At 43.5% G+C, this 20693-nt stretch overlaps 1 protein-coding gene across 1 annotated transcript in view; it reads right to left on the bottom strand.

Moving 5' to 3' along the window:
• The window catches only part of PDLIM5 (PDZ and LIM domain 5), a 135497-nt gene extending 115052 nt beyond the window's left edge, over positions 1–20445 (bottom strand). Inside the window, exons 1-2 of the mRNA XM_086611322.1 lie at positions 20411–20445; positions 17238–17372 (exon numbers count right to left, since the gene is read on the bottom strand). Coding sequence (XP_086467448.1) covers positions 17238–17333 — 96 coding nt within the window. The 5' untranslated portion in view covers positions 17334–17372; positions 20411–20445. The remainder of the gene's footprint in view (positions 1–17237; positions 17373–20410) is intronic.
• Positions 20446–20693: the final 248 nt, after the last annotated feature.

Here is a 20693-nt window from a genome sequence, read left to right as displayed (position 1 = left end):
GCAGGTGACATGCCTGCTTCTTGCCTACAGCATCCTGCATCCCAGTGTATGGCATCCAGTCATTATTACCCAGCTGGATTGAGTTGAATATAATGAACTAATTACTAATCAACTCAAGGTACCGATCCTGCCTACAAGAGGCAGGCCATTTCCTCCTGGCTGCGGAAGATGCAACAGCATCCTTGGTGCCGCAGCCCAGGCTGGTGAGCAACACCAGTGTCTGATGAAGTCCCAAGCAAGACATTCCCACACACCTCCACTGAAAGTCCCCTCCACCCTTTAACACTCGGGGCTGGCAGCAACTTGCAATGCCTCGTGAAAGCTAATAGAAAATTACCTCCCCCAGAGTGCAATCTGTCAGAGAAGAATTCATTTATGGCTTGGCTGAATGAGTTTCAGAGCACTGAGGACTTCCTGGCAGGCAGGAAGAATTATTCAAATCCCACTTGATTCCCCCCTCCCATTTTTTCTGCTTTGCCTGTGCTGCCACCAGAAGCTAGAGCCACCATTAATAACCAGCCACTTTGCCCTACTCGTTTTCCTAACAGGGTCAAATTCTACTACACATGCCACGTACCATTTATTTCTGATGGCCTCTAGCAAGCCAGCTGCTCTGCAATTCACTTTCTTCTACCACAAATACATGAAACTGCATATGCTATGGCCCAATAAAACAGCTTTTAGACAGTCAGCAACACTTCGGTCACTACATAATTAATTTAAATACTTGGATTTGATGCACCATTTTCATAAACTTGGAGACTTAACAGGTCTGTTTAATTACACACACAACCCAGGTTATAAGACACATGCAAAAATTTGTTTCGGGAATTAGGGAAAAAAAAAAAAAATCAAACCACAAACACAAGAAAAATATTTGGCACAGCTCTGTGCCCTAAAGTCCTGAAATATTTATAATGCTACTTGACCATAGGAGCTAACTAACACTGCCACCCTCACACATTCAAAACCCATGAGTCAGGCCCTAGAAATAAGGAGTGTTTTTTAATCTCACGATTTTAATGCCAAGATAGACTCTGAGGTTTCGCTGAGTTTTTCAACTTTTCTTGAATCTCCAATGCAACACTGAGGGATTATTTCAATGATTCAAATTGAATGCAGATTTCAATAAAAGCGCATCAATGCAAAGGTCTGGGAGCTTAACAGCACCCCCTACCACACCCCTCCCAAAAGTTCACTGTTACTGTGACACTCAAAGAACACCAGCAACAGCAACTCTGGGTTCCTCTATAATCTTGACCAGAGCAATCTTCCCATGGACGCCCCTTTGGAAGGGATGCTTTAGGAGTATCACTCCAGCATGCAGGAAGACAGCAAAAGAGGTCAAAGACAGCTACGGGTGGTCCTGAGTAATGTCCAGCTGGAGTTATTGGGGAGGCTCTCAAAGCACTTCCTCCTCCTTATGGGACAACTGGCAAAACAGACTCAGCTCTGTTGTACTGCAGTGTGGCCCCTCTGATGACTTGGATTTTGGCTCTATTTCAGTTCAAGCCTTTCAACAACAACTCAACCTTTACTCTTCCTCTCAGTGTGAAGAAAAGGGATGGGGATGGCCGAAATGGTATCTTCTATGTGGTTTTTAACCAACACTTCGCTTTTAGACTGCACTTTGCTAAACAGAGACCAACCGGAGCAAGTTGCTACTTTCTTCACAAAGCAGTTTAGCCCTATCACATTGTAACAGCTTCATGGGCAAGTGACACCGAAGCTCTTCTGCACTCTTCTTCATCAGAATGGCCCATTGCCATGAAGGTGGGAGAGCAGCAGGGATCTTGTGGCAGGCTCCAAAAGATAGCCCCACACATGAGGCAGCAAGAAACTGTAGTTGAGTCCACATGCCCAGGGTTGTCACGTGTCTGCCAGGAGACTGAAAGCCAGAAGCCACCTCTAGATCCATCTTACCACCTCCCACGTAACAACAGCTACAGAATTTTTCCTGAAGAAGCCAGCTGTGCTTTTTGAGTTGGCAACCCAAAGCATGCTTGTGCTGCTGACAGTGTCTATGCTTGCTCAAGAACTCAGAGCTACTCAAGTGCTCTCTGCTGCACAAAAGAGCAGCTTGTTTCTTGATACTGAAGCATTTCCTGCAACTGTACCAATAAGGTACAGTAAGGCCATACAGCCTTGCTTTTCTGATTAAACAGAAACCCAGTGCTCGGCACAGTAAAGCCAGGACATACTACAGTCTGGCAAGGACTGGCACAGTAAGGAATAACTGGAAGGAAAAGGATAGTTATAGACTTACAATGCAATGCTTGTGCAATTCAAAACAAGGGCAAGATATCCTTGTAAATACTCATACCATCTGGTATACAGAGTCCAAAGCTTTCATTGTTTGTCATTTGGAGCTTCCTGGCAAATATTCTATATATTTGATTTTAATAGTTTTGTGGGGCTTAGGGGGGAGGGGGTGCACATGCGTGTGATACCTAGCTCTTATTATTCCCTTCATTCTTATCCCATCATACACTTTTCTGAACCCTAAACCCTGGTAATGCCACAAATAATAATGGCTTCTGAACAGCATTTCTCTTAAATGACAACTAACAGCAAAAACACCTGGTAGACTTATTTCAGCAATAAGACAGATGTCCTCAGGTGAAGGAAAGTAAGGGGGAAAAACTGAAGGCAATACAAATTGTGTTCTTGCAAAACCACCTTCCTCTTCATGCTAAAAGAAAAACAGGTGACAAATTGAAAGATTCAAGCCTATTTGGCAGAAACTCAAAAATCAGTAGTAGAAAACCAACTCTGATTCAATTTGAGTGGTTAGCAATCTTAAATGATGAAGTGCAGTATTTCTTAACTCATAATGACCATTGTTATGCATTACGTTTCCCAGAATTGATATTAATATTACATAAACGTCATTGCATTTAAGTCTAAACTATTTGCATGCCACCCCTCTCAAGTGTATGCTTCCCTTGAAGCACAGCACTTATGCATTCCACAAAGTTCATCTTTATCCCTTTATTCTGGATAATATTTTCCTTCATAAGGGACTGAGGTCTCACGTCTCCCCCATATTCAGTCCCCCCTCCAAGTCATATGGAGTTTCTTTCAAGGGAATGAGTCCATGCTGTAGGATAAAGGTTGACTTGTACTACATAATCATCATGAGGGCAAAGTAGGACAGGAGAATCTCTACAAAACCTTGTTTGGTACCCTGGAGATAACATTCTTTGCTAAAGAGAGCAACAGAAGTCAGGGAGCAGGAATGGGGTAATTACGGAGCTGACTGAACAGGCGTAGATCAGGATATGCAATAAAACCAAGTACAGGAGTTGTGCACACAGTGAGGGAGTGACAGAGGAGGCACTGGAACTTACCAAAAGCACTCAAGGCACTCCATCCTGGAGGTCAGGAACCAGTTGACGTCAATGGCTACAGCGTCCAAAATCGTGTACTTACACCCATCTGTCTCCATCGCCATGCCAAAAGCGTGCCTTACATTTGCAAGGAGGAAGCGGGGGAGGGGGCGGAAAGCCCCAGCAGTTTAGCCTGCTCCAACAGCAGGAGGCTGCAAAGTAAAGCATCAACACCGACTGGTTTGCCCTAAATCCTTGCTTTGACTGCTGTAATCAGAGTTTCCTGTGAGCAATTTCCAGTTATTTAATCCCACACCATCCAGGACAGAGTTATAAACTGATCTGGGCCGTCAACTGCAATGGCAGCAGTTTTCATCGGGTCAGGTATCAAAACAAATTAATGTCATTTGAAGTTTTAATAATCAGCAGTTTCTACATTTTAAAGTTCAAGTGTAGAAGTGTCAATGGAAGAAAATGCTCTCACAGAGGAGTTGCTCAACCAGCCAGAGAGCATCACGTTCCCTTGGGCATACGAGGGATGGCGATACTTTTATCTGGAGAGATATTGCAAGAATTCATCTCCAAGACTTAAGTGCACACCTCAAGGAAACCACCTCAAAGTTTTCACATTGATAATTACTTGCACTTCTGGACATATTTACAAAGTTTATTCTTTCAGTCGAAAAAAACTCATCTATTCTTTGTTCATAAGCTCAATTATTTTAGTCAATAGTTCAGAAGAGAGTTTTACAAAACTACTCAAAAAAGGACCTGCTCTGAGGTACTAATCTCTAGCTTAAGAGTGCAATAATTGCATGCTGCAAAGAACATCTCTACAGCAAGTCCAGAGCAAGGGGTAGTAAAACACCACCACATACCTAATACATAAAGGCTCTTCACCCCCAAATTCTACTAAATCACTTTATTTAGCCCTCTGGTTTTAATGATGGAGATTGAGTGGCTGGTCAAAGGTCTGTTTCTAATCTAGCTCTCAGGATGTCATACAAACATTTCTGCTAGCCAGTTCTCCTATAGCTAACAATCATGGGCTAATGCATCTTTGAGAGAAAGCAGAAAGTTAGCTGGGAAAGGTCAATTGTTTCCTTGTCCTGGTTTTGACTGGGATGGAGTTAGTTTTTCTTTTTAGCAGCTAGAAGAGTTCTGTATTTGGATTTAGTATGGGATTTGTTATGAGAAGAAAGTTGATAGTGCACTGGTGTTTGTAGTTGGTACTGAGACAGTAAGAACCTTTCAGCTTTCCGTGTTTTTGCCAGCGTGCTGGAGCACAACAGGCTGGGGAGGAGCATGGCTGGGACAAGGGATCCACAACTCCTCTTATGATTTGAACTTAGACTAGGATTGAGGGCCAAATTGGCCAATGGAGCATTCCATATCATGCAATGTCATGCCCAGTATATAGATGAGGTTTGATTGGGAAGAAGTTCTTGCTCTTCTGAGGGCTCTTGCTCGTCCAGGGACTCTCTTCGAAGGGCTCTCTCAGACTCGGAGTGCTCTCTCTCTCTTGTTCCCCTTTCAGGCCTCTCACTCATCTGGGATTGTGGTGTCAGGGCTTATCTGTTTCAGAATCATTTGCCAGAACAGGACAGGCGTTGATGACCAGGTGGTGAGCAATTACACTGTGCATTTCTTGTTTGTCTGTATTATTATCATTTCATATATATTCATATAATATTATTATTTTATCATTATTACTTTTAATTTTATGTTATTACGAAGTTGTTCTTATCTCAACTCACCAGTCTCCTTCCCTGTTCCCCTTTAATTCTCTTCCCCATTCCCCAGGGGTGGGGGAGGATGAGCAAGCAGCTGTGTGGCATTTAGTTGCTGGCTGGGCTAAACCACACACTCCTCCAAGCAAGTCAATGTTTCCTTCCTTCTGGTAACAGTCTGAAGACCCAACGCTGCAAGGTGCTGAGCAGCAAAGCATATCAACATAGGCTGAGTCTTAAGCAAGAATCATCTTATGAAGACAACGTATATTCCTAAAACTACACATTTGCTCAAGTGTTTTTGCAGCACCAAGGCTTGGGTTCTTACAGGATTACACTCAATCTGCACAACAGCAAAGTAATTTAATTTACAAATTGAATATCCTCTCAAAGGAGATTCGCATAAGCCCCTGATACAATGACTTTTGCTTATAGCCACCTGCCAAAATATGACAGCTGGAAAGGGGAGAGAATAAGACTGTATCCATAGCTGACAAAAGCTGTAATTTAATAAGCGTTCAGTGGCAGTTTTCACAGCTTAGTGCACTGACAGACATGTCCTAGCAAGTCTGGCATCGGCACTTCTAGACTGTATTGTCTCCAGGTACCTGCCCCCATCGTTGTGCCAGCGGCCCCAGCTCCCGCGGCTGAGCCAGCTGGGCTAAGCAAGCCTCCACTGCACCAGCCCCACCTACCATCCCTGCTTAGGGCACTGATGGAAGAAGAGTTTTATCCATGGAATTCACTTGGAGCTCCAACGTGGAGACGCAAGCACAGGTTTTCTTCTGTCAACCTTCTTGTTGTTAACTTATTGTTGTTAACCCTTGTTAACCCCATATACCAGTACAAGTAGGGGACTGAACTGTTGGGGAACAGCACAGGGGAAAGGGACCTGGGGGTCCTGGTGAACAGCAGGATGACCATGAGCCAGCAATGTGCCCTTGTGGCCAAGTAGGCCAATGGCATCCTGGGGTGTATTAGAAGGGGTGTGGTTAGAAGGTCGAGAGAGGTTCTCCCCCCCCCTCTACTCTGCCCTGGTGAGGCCGCATCTGGAATATCGTGTCCAGTTCTGGGCCCCTCAGTTCAAGAAGGACAAGGAACTGCTTGAGAAAGTCCAGCGCAGGGCCACGAAGATGATTAAGGGAGTGGAGCATCTCCCTTATGAGTAAAGGCTGAGGGAGCTGGGTCTCTTTAGCTTGGAGAAGAGGAGACTGAGGGGGACGTCATTAATGTTTATAAATATGCAAATGGTGACTGCCATGAGAATGAAGCCAGGCTCTTCTCAGTGGCATCCAATCACAGGACAAGGGGAAATGGATTTAAGCTGGAACATAGGGGGTTCTGTTTAAACATGAGGAAGAACTTCTTCCCAGTAAGGGTAACAGAACACTGGAACAGGCTGCCCAGAGAGGTTGTGGAGTCTCCTTCTCTGGAGATGTTCAAAACCCACCTGGACACGTTCTTGTGTGAACTGATCTAGGTGGTCCTGCTCCAGCAGGGGGATTGGACTAGATGATCCTTTGAGGTCCCTTCCAATCCCTAACATTCTGTGATTCTTCAGCCAGTGATTACCACTGACAGAGGGGTGGGAGATAATTCACATACAAAAAAAAAAGCATTAGGTATTACACGAGCTTATTCCTATTTTAGTGAACTGCCAATGTTTTGGGGTTCTTTCTGCCCTCACATCTCAGTGCATTAAGAAACAATTTAAAAAGGACAGGAACTCAGGCTGCCAGATAGGATGCAGTGTTTCCTGCTCTCCAACCACTGACTGCTGCTTCCTTTACGAGGCTGATCCTTCACAATCTACATTACATTTGATCAAGCCATGACGATCAGTCTCTCACAAAGAACCAGTCAGTGCCCTGAGGGCTGAATACACTCTACTTGTCAGAATACATATTTGGGTGGATGCCTTTTCATTCCTGAAATGAGGAGCTGCAGAAAGCCAACAGGAAACAAGAGGATTTACTCTACCAAGACGTCTTTGATGTTTAAAGCTTTACAAGCCTTCCATTTTCCTATCAGTCTAATAAAAGCAAGCCCAGCCCAACTTCCACAGGCTCTCTGGCTTGTAGATCTCCACTGTTTTTTGGTTTCGCTTTTTTTCCTCCCCCGCTCCTTTTAAAGACATTGGGTAATGACAAACAGAACAGTACAGAAGGAATTGCTTACATACATGAGTGAGTTGGAGACAAGCAATCCCATTACTCTACCTATCCATGTCATTCACAACACCAAGCTAAGTCTAGAACTGCAAAGAGAAGAGGTAGAAATCACTGGCAAGGGAGCCTCTCCCTCCTCTCAAAAAAAGCTCAGTAATTTTGGCCTCTACTTCACCGGAAAGAAAGAAAAGTTTCACTCATTAGATGCATTGGACTCAGAACTATGCCTGGCTTGTCATGTACAAGATGTACATTAGAAGGAAAAAGCTTTAGTAGCAGATGTACTACAAACTTTGAGATAAAGCTGGTCTTGTCTAGCAGACAAAGCGTTTGCACAGCAAAGCTGCCTTTTTTGACTAGAACTTTTAAAAAAATGTTCCATAGCCAGAGTTTCCACCAAGGTGATAGAATCTTTTTTAATAGCAAAAATACATCTTTATTTATGCCTGCATTTTTCATGTTTACAGCATTTTGCCTTTGCTCTACAGAATTTCTTTTCAAAAATCTTAAATGCTATTCCTACCAATACAACATCACACTTAACAGAGACACTTTGATCATTTTCTCCTCAGGTTTAATAAATTTTGGGTGTAAGAATATCTAAAGATGAACGAATTAGGTTCATAAACACAAAAGCTTAACAAACAGTTCTACTGTCCTGAAATTGATACACTCTACATTATTCTAGGTTTAGCATCTAAATCACTATTTAAGTCTTCAAAAGGACAACAAAATAATTAACACAAAAATAAATGTTTCTGTTGCCTTCTGTTGAAGTGGCAAGTACTTCACATTGTTCGATTGCTTGTTAGGAAAAGAACTAGATACCGCATTAGGTCATCCCTTAATATAGATCAGCGTAAGCCAAATTTCTTTCATATCCAATTAACATGCAAACCATTTGACCTTTCCAACAGGACCACTAAAGACCTGGCAAGATCCACTTTCTAGCCTATGGGACTTCACACAAGGCATTCCATCTTACTTCAGGGCTTTGTTACAGGCACAGCTGACAACGATTGCGAGAGTTCATATTTTCAAATACTTTCAACTATCAGATGCCATTTTTTCTTGCTTTTACTTCTACTAAGCTTAACTGTTTAAGCTGAAGTTTCTAATGCAAGACTAACTCAGAATGAGATAGAAATTACAATAATAATAATAATAATGCATAATAGAAAAATGTCATGGAACAGTCTACTTGAAATTTCCTGCCCTACATTAAAATAAAAAACACCAATCTTTTAAGGAACACATTGCATCTTCCTGTTTTGAGTGCCTGTTTGAGGAACTCAACACTTGGTACATCTTGAAGCTTGATAGTATATAGGCAGAACAGTCACCCAGGTGTCACAGAATTATTAATTTCACTCCAAGTTCTCTGGATTGTAAAACACTGAAGACTATGATTTTCCCTGTGAAGTAAAAACAAGGCACTGACAGCAGAAGTCTCTTTGTGCTCTGTGGCTGCTAACTATACTTTACACCAAAATTACTAAGTATATCCCATTGGTGTGGCACTTACTCATCTACTTTGAGTGTGCGCGTCATCATATGGTCTTCAATTTATAACGTGCTATTTTGTCTGCCTACTACCTCTCTACTTGGGTACACACAAGGCTATGTGGTGGGAATTGCACCGGTATCCTGAAGCAACAAAAAGTGAATAGCTACTGTGTGGAGGACATCATCCCATTAACTGACAGTGTGAAAGGTGAGTGATGAATGAAGCAGAGAAACGGAAAAAGAGGGTGGTAATACCCCTGTGCAGTGTTACGCAAGTCATTTAAACCAGACTTTTTTTACAGCCTGTCTGGTAAGGGTGTCCTTCATTCTCCAACTTGAAACCTTACATCTGTTCTGCAAAAGTGTTCAGTGACCACAGGCATATGCAGCTGGCTGATGCTTGAGTAGCAGCCAGTCATGGAGTAGCATCTGCCCCTCCTCACAGCTGTACCAAACCTAACAGCATCCACGTTTTGTTTCTCTCCTCCTCTGTTGCCTTTTTCTACTTTTCCCTGAACTTCATTTCCACATATATCTAGCTTTAAGCAAGTCATCAGAGAGGCTGCTCTTGCAGAACAAACATAGCACAAGCTCCTAACATCATCTTTTTCTTTTCCTCCTTTTAAGAAGATGAGACTGAATTGTCACAGCACAGCATTATCAGCATGACCATGCTCCTGAAGAAAACTCTTTCAAGCACAGTTTCTGGAAGCGAACATAATTACAAACCTGATCTACCAGCAAACTTGTCTGAGAAGACCATCATTGCCCTAATCTAGACCTGTATAGCCCACAATCATCTATCAAGATACTTACAGCAGTAGCTTGTCTGCATTTAAACCAGGTCAGCGGAGTTAGTGACGATCAGCCTCTTATCCATCAGCTCTGTCTTCAGCACCACGCATCAGAGCAGCAGGACAGTACAAACTCCTTAACACAAGCAAGGCTTTAAGTCAACAGGGTAACTGAAGCTACTCACACCTCAAAAGGACCCTGTGCTCAAAGTTCGTGGCCAGTTTCTTCCACTCATGTCAACTCTTCTAAGAAAAGATAGTACCTCTCTCCACAAATCCAGCTTGAGGACCTCTTATAGTAAGGGAACCTGAACAGATACTTTCATCATGTTTTCTCTACTTTGACTGACTCAAGTCTTCAGGGCAGTAAGAGACTCATGTAACATCGGTCTTAGCGGTGGCCTCCTTTCCTGCTGTCTCTTATTCTTGTAACAGCTGCCTATGGAAGGAAACATATTTCTATTTCTCATATTTGTTCAAACAAACCTCAGCCTCAATTTCTTTTATTTTTGACCACTGGCAGGAGGAATATCACCTTTCCCATATTTCCACTGCTTTAGGCACACAAAACAGTTTTCTCTCACACTTTCCCTTATATTGATAACATAAGAAATCTATTCTTAAATAGTCAAAACAAATGAAAAAAAAAAAAAAGCCAACAATGTTATCTCCTGGCTCCATACCAAAGCCAAACAAACAAACCTTTCACCACCATGTCTCTTCTCACAATGCCTTCTGATAGCCATCGGCCAATGAATAATGAGAAAAACAGTTACACTAAAAATAGCATCTCCAAATGGTGGGGAAGTTGACAGAAGTTGTCAGGCCTCCAGGGCTAGATACTTGCAAAGAAAACATGCCTAATTTTTTTTCAGTCAGTATTCAATAAATGGTCCTGCTTTTTGGCCCCTGGAAGGATTGCCAATTTTGCATCTGCTCCAAACATCTAATCAGAGTTTATTTTTTCACTACATCTGTCTTTGAGAAGCAGACACTGCAAACAAATACTTTAGTTTTTCCATCATGAAATATTTCACTTGTATTCCTCATACTATAACTAAACTGTCACTTATGAGGGGGAAAAAGTGTTACTAGCATTTTTTAACGTAAAAAAAAAATATGTTCACACATTACATCAGATAACCCTCAGCTACAAGCTCTTTGGTTCTTTTTTTCCCCAGTATTGACAGCTTCACTTCTGGGGGAATGACATCAGTAGAGGAACTACTTTAAAATAAGTTAGCTTCCTACTTGGTCTGAGGAGGTTGTCTGACAAATAAGGTCATGAACAGATGAGATGCAGATCCTTTTCTTCTGCCTCATCTCCCCCACATCCTCCCTTCTTCCCAATCCCACTCCTGTGATGGTCTGCCTTGCTCTAAACCACATAGCAGAATAGACAAGGGAAGGAAAACAAATGGTCAGCGGAAACATAGCCTGTTTCCCAATTTTCAGCACAAAGAAGTTAAACAGCAGTGGGAAAAGAGGCAATCGGGAAATTACGTCTGTAACAACCGACCTCTTTCCATCTCCAAGTTCAACTGAGGAGCTCTCTAAAGGAGGATGTTGCCTGCAGGCAACCGTGCAAACTCTGAAGCACTAACCAGCACTCTTAGGACTTTCAGAAAACTTGCTCATATTAAACCACTTGTGCATCTAGGAGTCCGTATTCCCCTTGGTTCTTAAAGAACTGAGTCCTCTGTTCCTTCAGGACTCTGCAGAGAGCACACAGACTTTGGCACTGGTAGCTCATTTGTCATTCTCAGTATTTTTTTTCAGTGAACCACATCTTGTAAACAGAATTAAACAGAACAGAGTTTACACTTCTTGTTTCATGCCTTGGCTAACCCCATTCATTTCATAAGCACTGACAGCTCCTGTAAAACGCAGCATTTATTGCCCCAGGAGCAGCAGGTAAGCGCTGTGACCTTCGCCGGTATCTCCGACCCCGCCGCAGGAAGTTCCAGCAGCGGAAATACATCTTCAGCTGTATTTTGTGCAAATCATCACAACTCGGTAGCAAATCAAACCAGCACAGCAATGCCAGCAGCTGCCAGTTAGGGCTTAGTTAGTAGCTCTCAGTAGCTTCCAGGATGAAGCATAAAGTTACCGACACAATTATCACTGGCCAGGCCAGCAGTTGTGACAGTGTTTCTCGCCTATTTCACATGCCTGCTTGAAAGACCATCTCCTCAGTCTCCCACTACAACAACTTAGCTCATACTTACACAAAATTTAATTTTACTGAAAACGACACATAGGGCTTAATAAAATAATTCACACAAACACAAGGGCAAAAGGCTCAGACAGACTCTAGTCAAAGCTGACGTACTCTCGGCCCATTCAAAGCATCATTTTTGCTTTATTCTCTTCTCATTATTTTCTCAGGTGCTAATGACTTTAAAATAGCTTGCTTCCAAATATGAACAAGGTTAAAGACCAAACCTCTGAATAAGCAAATACTGTGCAAAACCAATCACACATGTTCCATCCACCTGGACAACTTGCTGGGCAACCACCTATGTACCTGGGCAGGAAGGGAGGAAGGAAGGAAAGTAGGAGAGCAGAAGAGACAGCTCTTCTGATAATGACCTACCGATACCAGCATGAGGAATGTCAGTATGCTCACGTGGGATGAATATCAAGCAGCTGATGTGCTGCACATGTATTCCCTACTGCATCCCAAGGCAGGCTCCTCTTCCATCTACTCCCTGTGTGTACTGCTTGCTGACATTCATTATCATGAGTCTCCCACCAACTATAAGCTTGCAACAACAACACAAAGACATAATTGAAACAGATAAAATAATGAAAACTGAAGAACTGCAAAAAGAAAGGGCCATTTCTAAGAGGGTTTGTTTTTTGGTTGGTTGTTTTGGGTTTGGGTTTTTTTGAAGAGGCAAAGTGACCAGTGAAGCAGGAAGAAGCTTGGGGAGGAACACATTGAAAGTTACAGTAGAAAAACAAAGCTATCAGTCCGGTCAAGCATTTGAAGAAGACAATATTCCACTCAATTCTTACAGGAGGAGAAAGACAAATAGTGAAACATCTTCTGAAGGAAAATGGCTAGAGTTGCCACCAGGATTGAACATAAAACTTCTTCTAAATACAAAAAAATATCCTATGTTTTTGCATTAGGTGGAAGGGTACCTATTGCACATAGGCTACACATTACTGTTCAAACTAGTTTCCCTTCAGTATTTCCTTGTTTCTAGTGATAAATACTGCCTTAAAACAGAGATGAGCACTGTTTAGAGATCGCACCACAAAACTTTTGATAGGCTACAAACATTTCAAGCATATATTCAGAACAAACGTCTAAACCTCTCAGAGATCATCACAATATAACGATTAAATTGTCAGTACAAAAATCAAATTTATTTCAATCTGCAGAGGAGAGCAGTTTTGCTAATGCTACAGTCATGCTTACTAATGCTACAGTCATACTTATCGAGTTTATTCTCCTTATGTTAATTAAGCATTGGGAACTAACCAACTGCCAAAAAAGTAACACAAACATAACGTTAATTCAAACTCTAAAGATGTGCGTATTGTTTTAAAAGCTGTGTTGCAAGTAAACAACATGTTGTAGATATCGGTAACCTCGAATTCTGTAAATATAATACTTAGCATGCCCAAAAGCTGCTCCAGGAATCCTACCTAGCAGCGTGTTTGGATTACTTTATCTCCCAAACTGCACTTCTTTATTCTAATCCATTGGAAGAAACACTCTTGCACAAACAAATCTAGAAGGCAAAGATCTAATGAATATAGACCAATGTTACTCCCAAACTGGACTTATCACAAGCAGCAGTAGGATTTATCCAACACCATACACCTACATGGATATCAGCAACACCAGATCCCATATTATTGGCAATCATAATTAAAACCAAAACAGTTCAGCTTCAATTATTTTGGCTCAATAGACTTTTTTGACCCAGTTGGTGTTTAGCAGAACATCCTGCAACTGGGAAACAAATTTTATTTGGAAATAATTGAGAAGTAAGCAGGACCTATGATATAATTCTTGCAGCATAGCCAACACTCAAAGCGGTTGGACAATGCTTCTCAAATCTACAAGGTGGAGATGGAGATGCCTATCAAGTAGTTACCTTTTCAGTAGTCTATGTTGATTCAGAAGCAATCCGTTCATTCATATGAAGACAACCGCATTATGGCAAATATCATTTCACATGTCTCCATATATGACAGACAGGAAGCTGCTTCTTCTATATGGAAAAAGTCTGAATCTTAGTCATTCCCTACAACAGCTACTTTACAGCTACCAGTAAGTAATTAACCTTGCATATCAGTAATTTGTTCTTACTTGCTTTAGCTTTCCATTTTTCAGTTTTGCATCACAATATAGCTCTTGAAGGCATAAGAATAGTTGCTTCTTTAACTGAAGTACAATGCCGTGAGGAAAAAGTAAGAACAGCATCTCGCAATAATCTATGCTTGCATACATCCACACCAGTAATTTCTACCTTCTTCACAGCAGGCTAACCGGTTACAGTCTGCAGTCTCTTGTTATACAAGTACCGCTACAGAATTAGCTGCCTGGAAGCCCTACAGTGAAGTTATATGTGGTGGCCTGAGCCACTTTAACAGCTGGTTGTCAATAGAAGATGTAGATCTACCACCTCAACCCACCCTTTATTCTCAGCTGAAGGGCAATGATCAAGTTGTTTTACTTTTAGAGCAGCTTCCTCCCCACTGACCCTTCTTTGGCAAGGGAGCCATACCCCACCGCCGCGCTCCCGTCACCGCTCCCACCCCACGCATCACCTTCCCGGTGCTGAGTTCCTGACCCCTGTAACAGCAGGCGCCTTCGCAGGGTACAGAGGATGGCTAAGAGCCACCCTGCCGAAACCCAGCCAGACACAAGCACACGTAACCGCAAGTATTGCACGTGTTTCTGTTGTACTGATCCACACCACTAACTACACAGCTGTATTCCCAATGTCACATACCTTACTCACCACAAGATGTGTGCAGCTGCGTAAGTTAAGTACATGCAGCAACTTTAAAGCACTGAGAAAGAGACATTAAGTGACTGACATAACCCTGCAATAACCATTGCTATTGGTTATGATGTTGCAACTAGCACACAAGTTTATAAAAATCAAATGTTACTTTTACTCCTGTGTTGATGTCAACTTGTTGCACCTTTGCACTGACTGACATTAAGAATTTAGCTGAAGAAGACAAAACAGGCCCATTTTACCTCATAGAGGCAACAAGAAATACACCCATTTAAACTGTATTCTGTACGAAGTCAAATGACTTAGTAAAAACTTTCTCCAAGGAACCACACGAGCTCTTAATTTGCTCAAACCATTAGCAAGAGAGATCAGTTTGTCAGATAAACAGCTTTAGAAACCAGTGTATTTTCTGTGCTTCATAAACTGTACTTTATTTGAACTTAATTTCAAGGAGTTTAAACTACAGCAGGAAATTAGCCCTCAGCAAAGCAGCCAGATTCATCCCAAGCATCTAGAGGACAAATTACAAACAAAACAAACCCAAAAAAAGTCCTCCTTGCCAAAGAACATAATTCTGCTGTCTCATTACTGTTTTGTTAAAATAATTTAATTAGCAGTCTTCAGATAGAGGAAGGCATTTATGCTTCATCAGGAAAAGAAAGGGTGGGGTGGGAGCTGGTGGTGAATGGTACATGCTGTTCTAGAATACCAGGAACACGGCGTTGAATTCTTCGAGCTATGGGCCAAAGCTTGATTGGCATACCAGAACTAAGCACTTTTTTGATCCAAAGGAAAAAAAAAAAAAAGCACCAGGCAGTCTAATATTTGCATACTCTTAACTGCAAATAAGAAAGAAGCAGCAGTTCAGCAGCAGTGCTGAGGTACAACATGTGGATTGGATATTGTGCTTCCCCCTCCCATGCACAAATTAAATTTCTAAACCCACTCATCTTTTATTATGCTCTGCTCTTGTGGGTGCTGACATTTGTCATTAGCAAATCCCATAACTGAGGCTTTTATACCTAACTATTTAGGCCAATTTCCCTAGGCTACCCTGTGTGACAGCATATTTGATTCCTGTGATAAAGTAGTAGTCTAGGATAATTTCAACATATGTTTTCTCTTTAGAAACTTTTAGATGGGAAGCCCTGCTTACAGCAGGGCTGCACTCTAGATCTCCAAGACAGCAGAGGCCCCTACACAAAAGTGCTACTGTTTCCTAAAATTGGTTGTTTACTACAGTTTACAGCCTACAAAACTTAATTGCTCATCAGTACCATGGGCAGGCACGCTATGCAGGCAAGAGCCTATGCTTTTGCAAATCCTTGTCACGAGAAGACTTCCACTGTCAAATCAGAAGAGCACTATCGCATCCCCAGTTCAAATTTCTCAATAGTTCAGTAGCTGGTTACTCCTGCACAAGAAACTGAATTACAGCTGAGCTTGAAAATCCCCCGAATTTGGGAACAAACTGCTTCTCAACTCTTTTTTTGCTCAGGTATTAGCTATTACATCTGTACACAGGCATTTCTACAGCTCTCCAGTCCGTTTTAGCCATACAAAAATAATTTTGCAGAGCCAAACTGTATTTTAACTTCACCAGCAAAATCCACAGATGAATAGGATAAGCCAAGTCTAAATGAACTGGCAGAGTTTGAATCGCTAGTTGAGATCAGCTAAAAATATTGCCATGATGCATAAACCCAAATAGAAACCTGCTCTGTCTCCCAGGGCAGTATCAATTCTGCGATCCCAACAGGTGTAAAAAATAATTCATCTTTGTCACTAAACTACATGAATATGCAGGAGGGGGAGGAGAGCTGTCAACAGAGAAGGTGTCATTTGTACATAAATGCCTCCAATGCTGCAAATCAAATTTAAAGGTGCCGGGGTACAGAGCCATCAAGGCCAGTTTCTTCATACAGAGATTCCAATGCTCCTATAAAGCCAATACTGCAAAGTTTGTCCCTATATTTTATATATAAGGACATATATATATGAAGTGCTTTATCCATCTGAGGAAGGCTTTGAAACTTGGCCCATGTTGAAAGAAAAGTCTTCCCTGAAAATGTGGTTTCAAAGTAGGAAACTAGTTAGATCGTGCCTGGGTACAAAGATCACATTTGTTTTGACTTAGTTCCTGAAATCCTTGGAATATCAGTTCAGAGCACATACTCTATAAAAAGCTCACAACAAAGTGGTACGTTCACTCAGGCTACAACTACTGTCGTTTAAGTGCCTTTTTAGTGGGATTTGCAAGAACAGACACCAGAGGATCCTCAAGCTGCTAAGAGCTGCTGAATAAACAAGGGTAACATGAGTGACTTTTCCCCACCACCTCCCCTTTGAGCTGCACAGGCTCAGCCCTGCACAGAAAATTGCCTGTTTCCTGCCAGCCTCCAACCTCTGCATCTCTATTTTCTGGGCAGAAGCAGGCAGGGGAATTCAAGGGTAGTTTCTTTTGCTTGTCACATAAATAAATGCAGATAAAAACATTTCGAACAAACGCATCCTTCCTAAGACAATTTTGTCCAAGTCTTCAGATAACAAAGAAGATATATCTTCCCAGCTGCCTCCCTCCAAACAGCTCTCCTCGCCACAGGGCATGTTGAGCCCCAGCCTCTGTAATTAATGTAATCTGTGCATACTCATGTCTGAAGGTTGCAGGTTGGCCACAGCACAAGAGATAGCCACATGCAAGCAAAGAGGCAGATGCACTTACCCGAGAGATAGACAGGGGCATGTTGAAATCCTTGCCCCCTTGAAGTCTGAAACCCCAAGGAGCTGGGCCAACCAAAGACACGCTGTAGTTGCTCATGATGTTTAGTGTTTAAGGATCAAATCCAAGAGCCGATGCCTGCAGAAGAGGATTAGAGTTTTAATTTAAAGATGGTAAAAACAAAAGGCACTGTCTACCATTCTGAAATCCTTCTTTGTCTGTCTTCTCCTCCATAGTATAAAAATAGAAAAAAAACAAACAAACAAACAAACCCACACCAGGTCTGTCATTACTTGTGCTTTTATTCCTCGCTTGTTGTTTTTCTCCATAGTTTAGGAAGAAACATGACTAGGGAACTGGTAACATGGACTTGGGACTTGGAAAACTTCCGGTGCTGAGATGTTTGACAAAAAAAAAAAAACAAACCACCAACCAGCATTAAAGCTCATCTTAAAAAAAGTCAATGTTGAGACAAGCATGAATTGATAGCATCCCTTAAATCCAAGTATGGAAGGAATTAGCACTACTGGCACATTCCTTTTTAACAAAATGAATATCATATGCCATCATGTCATCAGCTCAAAGATTGTTTCTAAACCCATTATGTCTTGACAGTTTCAAAACGATGTCAAATCATCACAATTTCGAAGTTAATCGGAAGAAAATGAAATCCCTGTGACATCTTTATTTTTATACTATAACTTCATATCGGTAGAACAATGCTACAGACGAAACAGATCTTAAAACCAACCCCCAGACGAAAGCTGTGAACTACAGCGAAACACCCGGGGCCACGACTTGAGGCTGAGGCAGCAAAACCCCAGCACCTCCCTCCCCTCCCCACAAACACGGTCAACAAATTACCTTTAAAAGGCAACCGAGGCACTTAATCGCCGTTCAGTGTCAAAGACAAGGGCTTCAGTTTCACCTCAGATAAGTGACGTTACAATGACATCTTAGGTAGTGGGTCCTGTCTATTTTTGTACGGCTGCAGCCAGGCAGGAGCACACCCGGGCGGGCTGCTGTAAGACTACACCGGGGCACAGCCGGATTCCACGCTCCTATAGGGACATTTAAGGTGGACCTTCAACCCAGCAGAAGCAAGTGGGCTGCAACCCCAGCAAGCTCTCCGCAAAGCTGGCTTTTACCTGTTCATACACTGCAGTGAAATGCGTGGGGGTTTTTTTGGTTTTTTTTTTTTTGGAAGTGGCAGATTTTGGTGAAAGTCACCCAGTCTTGCAGCTCTTCAAAGTGGGGTAGAACAGGACATTTATTGTCACTTCCCGAGAAAGCCATCAGTAACACACACCTTTCTGGGTTCACCTTCCCAAGCCACAGAGATCCGCTGCTCAGACCTGAAATCTACATCAAATCGCAAACTTTTACTGACACCAACGGCCACTCAGGTAACCACAACGGGGCTGCTGGCACTGGGCAGGACAGGACAAGACATATATTAGGAAGCAGAATTCGGAGCTAGTAACAGGGGCCTGGGCAGTTCCTGACGTGCCCCTGCCTGTTGGCATCAGCTAAGGGGCAGCTCTGCCCCAACCCACCCTTAAAATTCTCAGCAAGCACCAAAGTACAGAGGGAGAAGCTCACAGCACTGAGCTTTCATGTGGATTAAGAGAAAAAAAAAGGAAAAAAAAAAAAAAAGAGAAAAAGCCTCCACTGAGTTGAGCTGGGACTCTTGCAGGACTCACCACTAAAGCAAGAACTACAATTTGTCTAATGGTTCTGTGCACTGAATTCCTTATAAAAAGAGGATTTAATTAGTCACAGATTTCTTGCCGTGTAAAGATGTGAATTCTTGCCATTCCTTCTAAATGAAACCCACCGCCATGACAGGTCACTATAAATTAGAGACTGCAGAAAAGCAAACCACATCTAGCAACCAGCACACACGCAGGTCTCAGCACAGGCAGAAGGCTTTACCTACCAGCTAAAACTGAAGCACTTGTGTAGCACTTCTGGGTTTGTTTTTTTTTAAAACCAACAGCTAGTTACAATAACAGATCTACGAAAAGATTATATTATATCAGAAAAGGATACTGTTCTTTTTCCTTTGTAACAACTACAAACAGAGAAGAGACTGCGTGCTGAAATGCCATCCATCACTCCCAGCATCACTCATCTTTCCTTTCTCATCCACTCGATTCTGCCGTGTCTGCATCTCCAGACTTACAGATACACCAGGGAGGAAGAGCAGACAAAGAAGGTCTCTTCAAAGTGTAATTTGACAGTTTTCTTAAAATATGCTAGAGCAACAGCTAAGAGAAAGTACTGCAACCCACCAACCCTGCTTCATGTGGGGAACGTTGCGCAAGCAAACCAGCTAAGGGTGAAATTGTGCAACTTGCTGTTAGATGATCAAAAGCTTGGTGGATCTACTTCTGGAAAGGGGAATTTCAAAATCCAGGCAGAAGCGCTCGCCTTTACCACTCCCACCAGCGCACAGAGCCCCAGGGGCCCGGGGTGGCTAGCGGGGCCCTCCTGCCCCCCGGGAGAGGTGGCTGTGCCTGGGGAAGGGGGGCAGCGCCAACACAGGACCCCGTACCCCCCAGCACCCCCTTTGCCCAGCTCCTCCACCGACACCCTCTAAGCGCCCCCAGGACAAGGAGCCCCACGGCTACCGCTGGCCGGGAGAACAGCCCCACACCGTCCCAGTCCAAGGCACCCCCCAGACCCAGCCTCAGGGAGGCCCACGGGCAGCCCGCTGCGCAGCCCCACGGGTGCCGCACAGCCTGGGGACAAAGGCACCTCCGAGCCCCGTGCCCGAGGAGCTCCGCAGGCCCCCAGCACGCTCGGCCCAGGACAGGGAGCCCCACAGGTGCCCTGCAAGCCAAGGGACGAGGCGCCTCACGGGCGCCCCGAGGCGCTGCCCCCGCCGCCGGGCACTGCCCGCCGCGACACCCGGGCCCCGAGCTGCCCCCGACCAGCGGGGCACCGCCGACAGCCCCGGCCCTACCCTGCCCAGACCACGACAAACCGCACTCTCCGCTTAAAAAAAAAAAAAAAAAAAAAAAAAAAAAAAAAAAAGAAAAGCACTATAAAGCTTTAAAAAACCCCGCCCGACTTATTGACTTTTTGCTCCCCTCTCCCCCCTTTTTTTTTTTTTTTACGCTTCCCCCCCCCCCCCCCCCCTCCCTCCACGCCGCAGCTGGGCAGCCACTCACCCCGGCGGTGCGGCGCAGAGAGGCGAGGACACCCGCGGAGCGTCTGCGAGGCGGCGGCCCCGTCCCCCCGGTCTTGTTTTCACTTCCGTCCGCCGCCGCCCCTCCTCCCCTGGCCCGGCCCAGCCCAGCCCGGCAGCCACGGGACGGGACGGATCCGGTCGGGATGGGGGTGCGGCGCGGAGCGCGGAGCAGGAGCTGAAAAGACTCAAAAGCACCGTTCCCGGACGGTTCCGGGAACCCGGACGGATTTTTTTTTTATTTATTTTTTTGTACTAGAGAAATG

Source organism: Tauraco erythrolophus, chromosome 5, assembly GCF_009769465.1.
Source record: "Tauraco erythrolophus isolate bTauEry1 chromosome 5, bTauEry1.pri, whole genome shotgun sequence".
Taxonomy (NCBI): Eukaryota; Metazoa; Chordata; class Aves; order Musophagiformes; family Musophagidae; genus Tauraco; species Tauraco erythrolophus.
The sequence above is the reverse complement of the archived record's forward strand: the minus strand, read 5'-3'. Positions and strand labels throughout refer to the sequence as shown.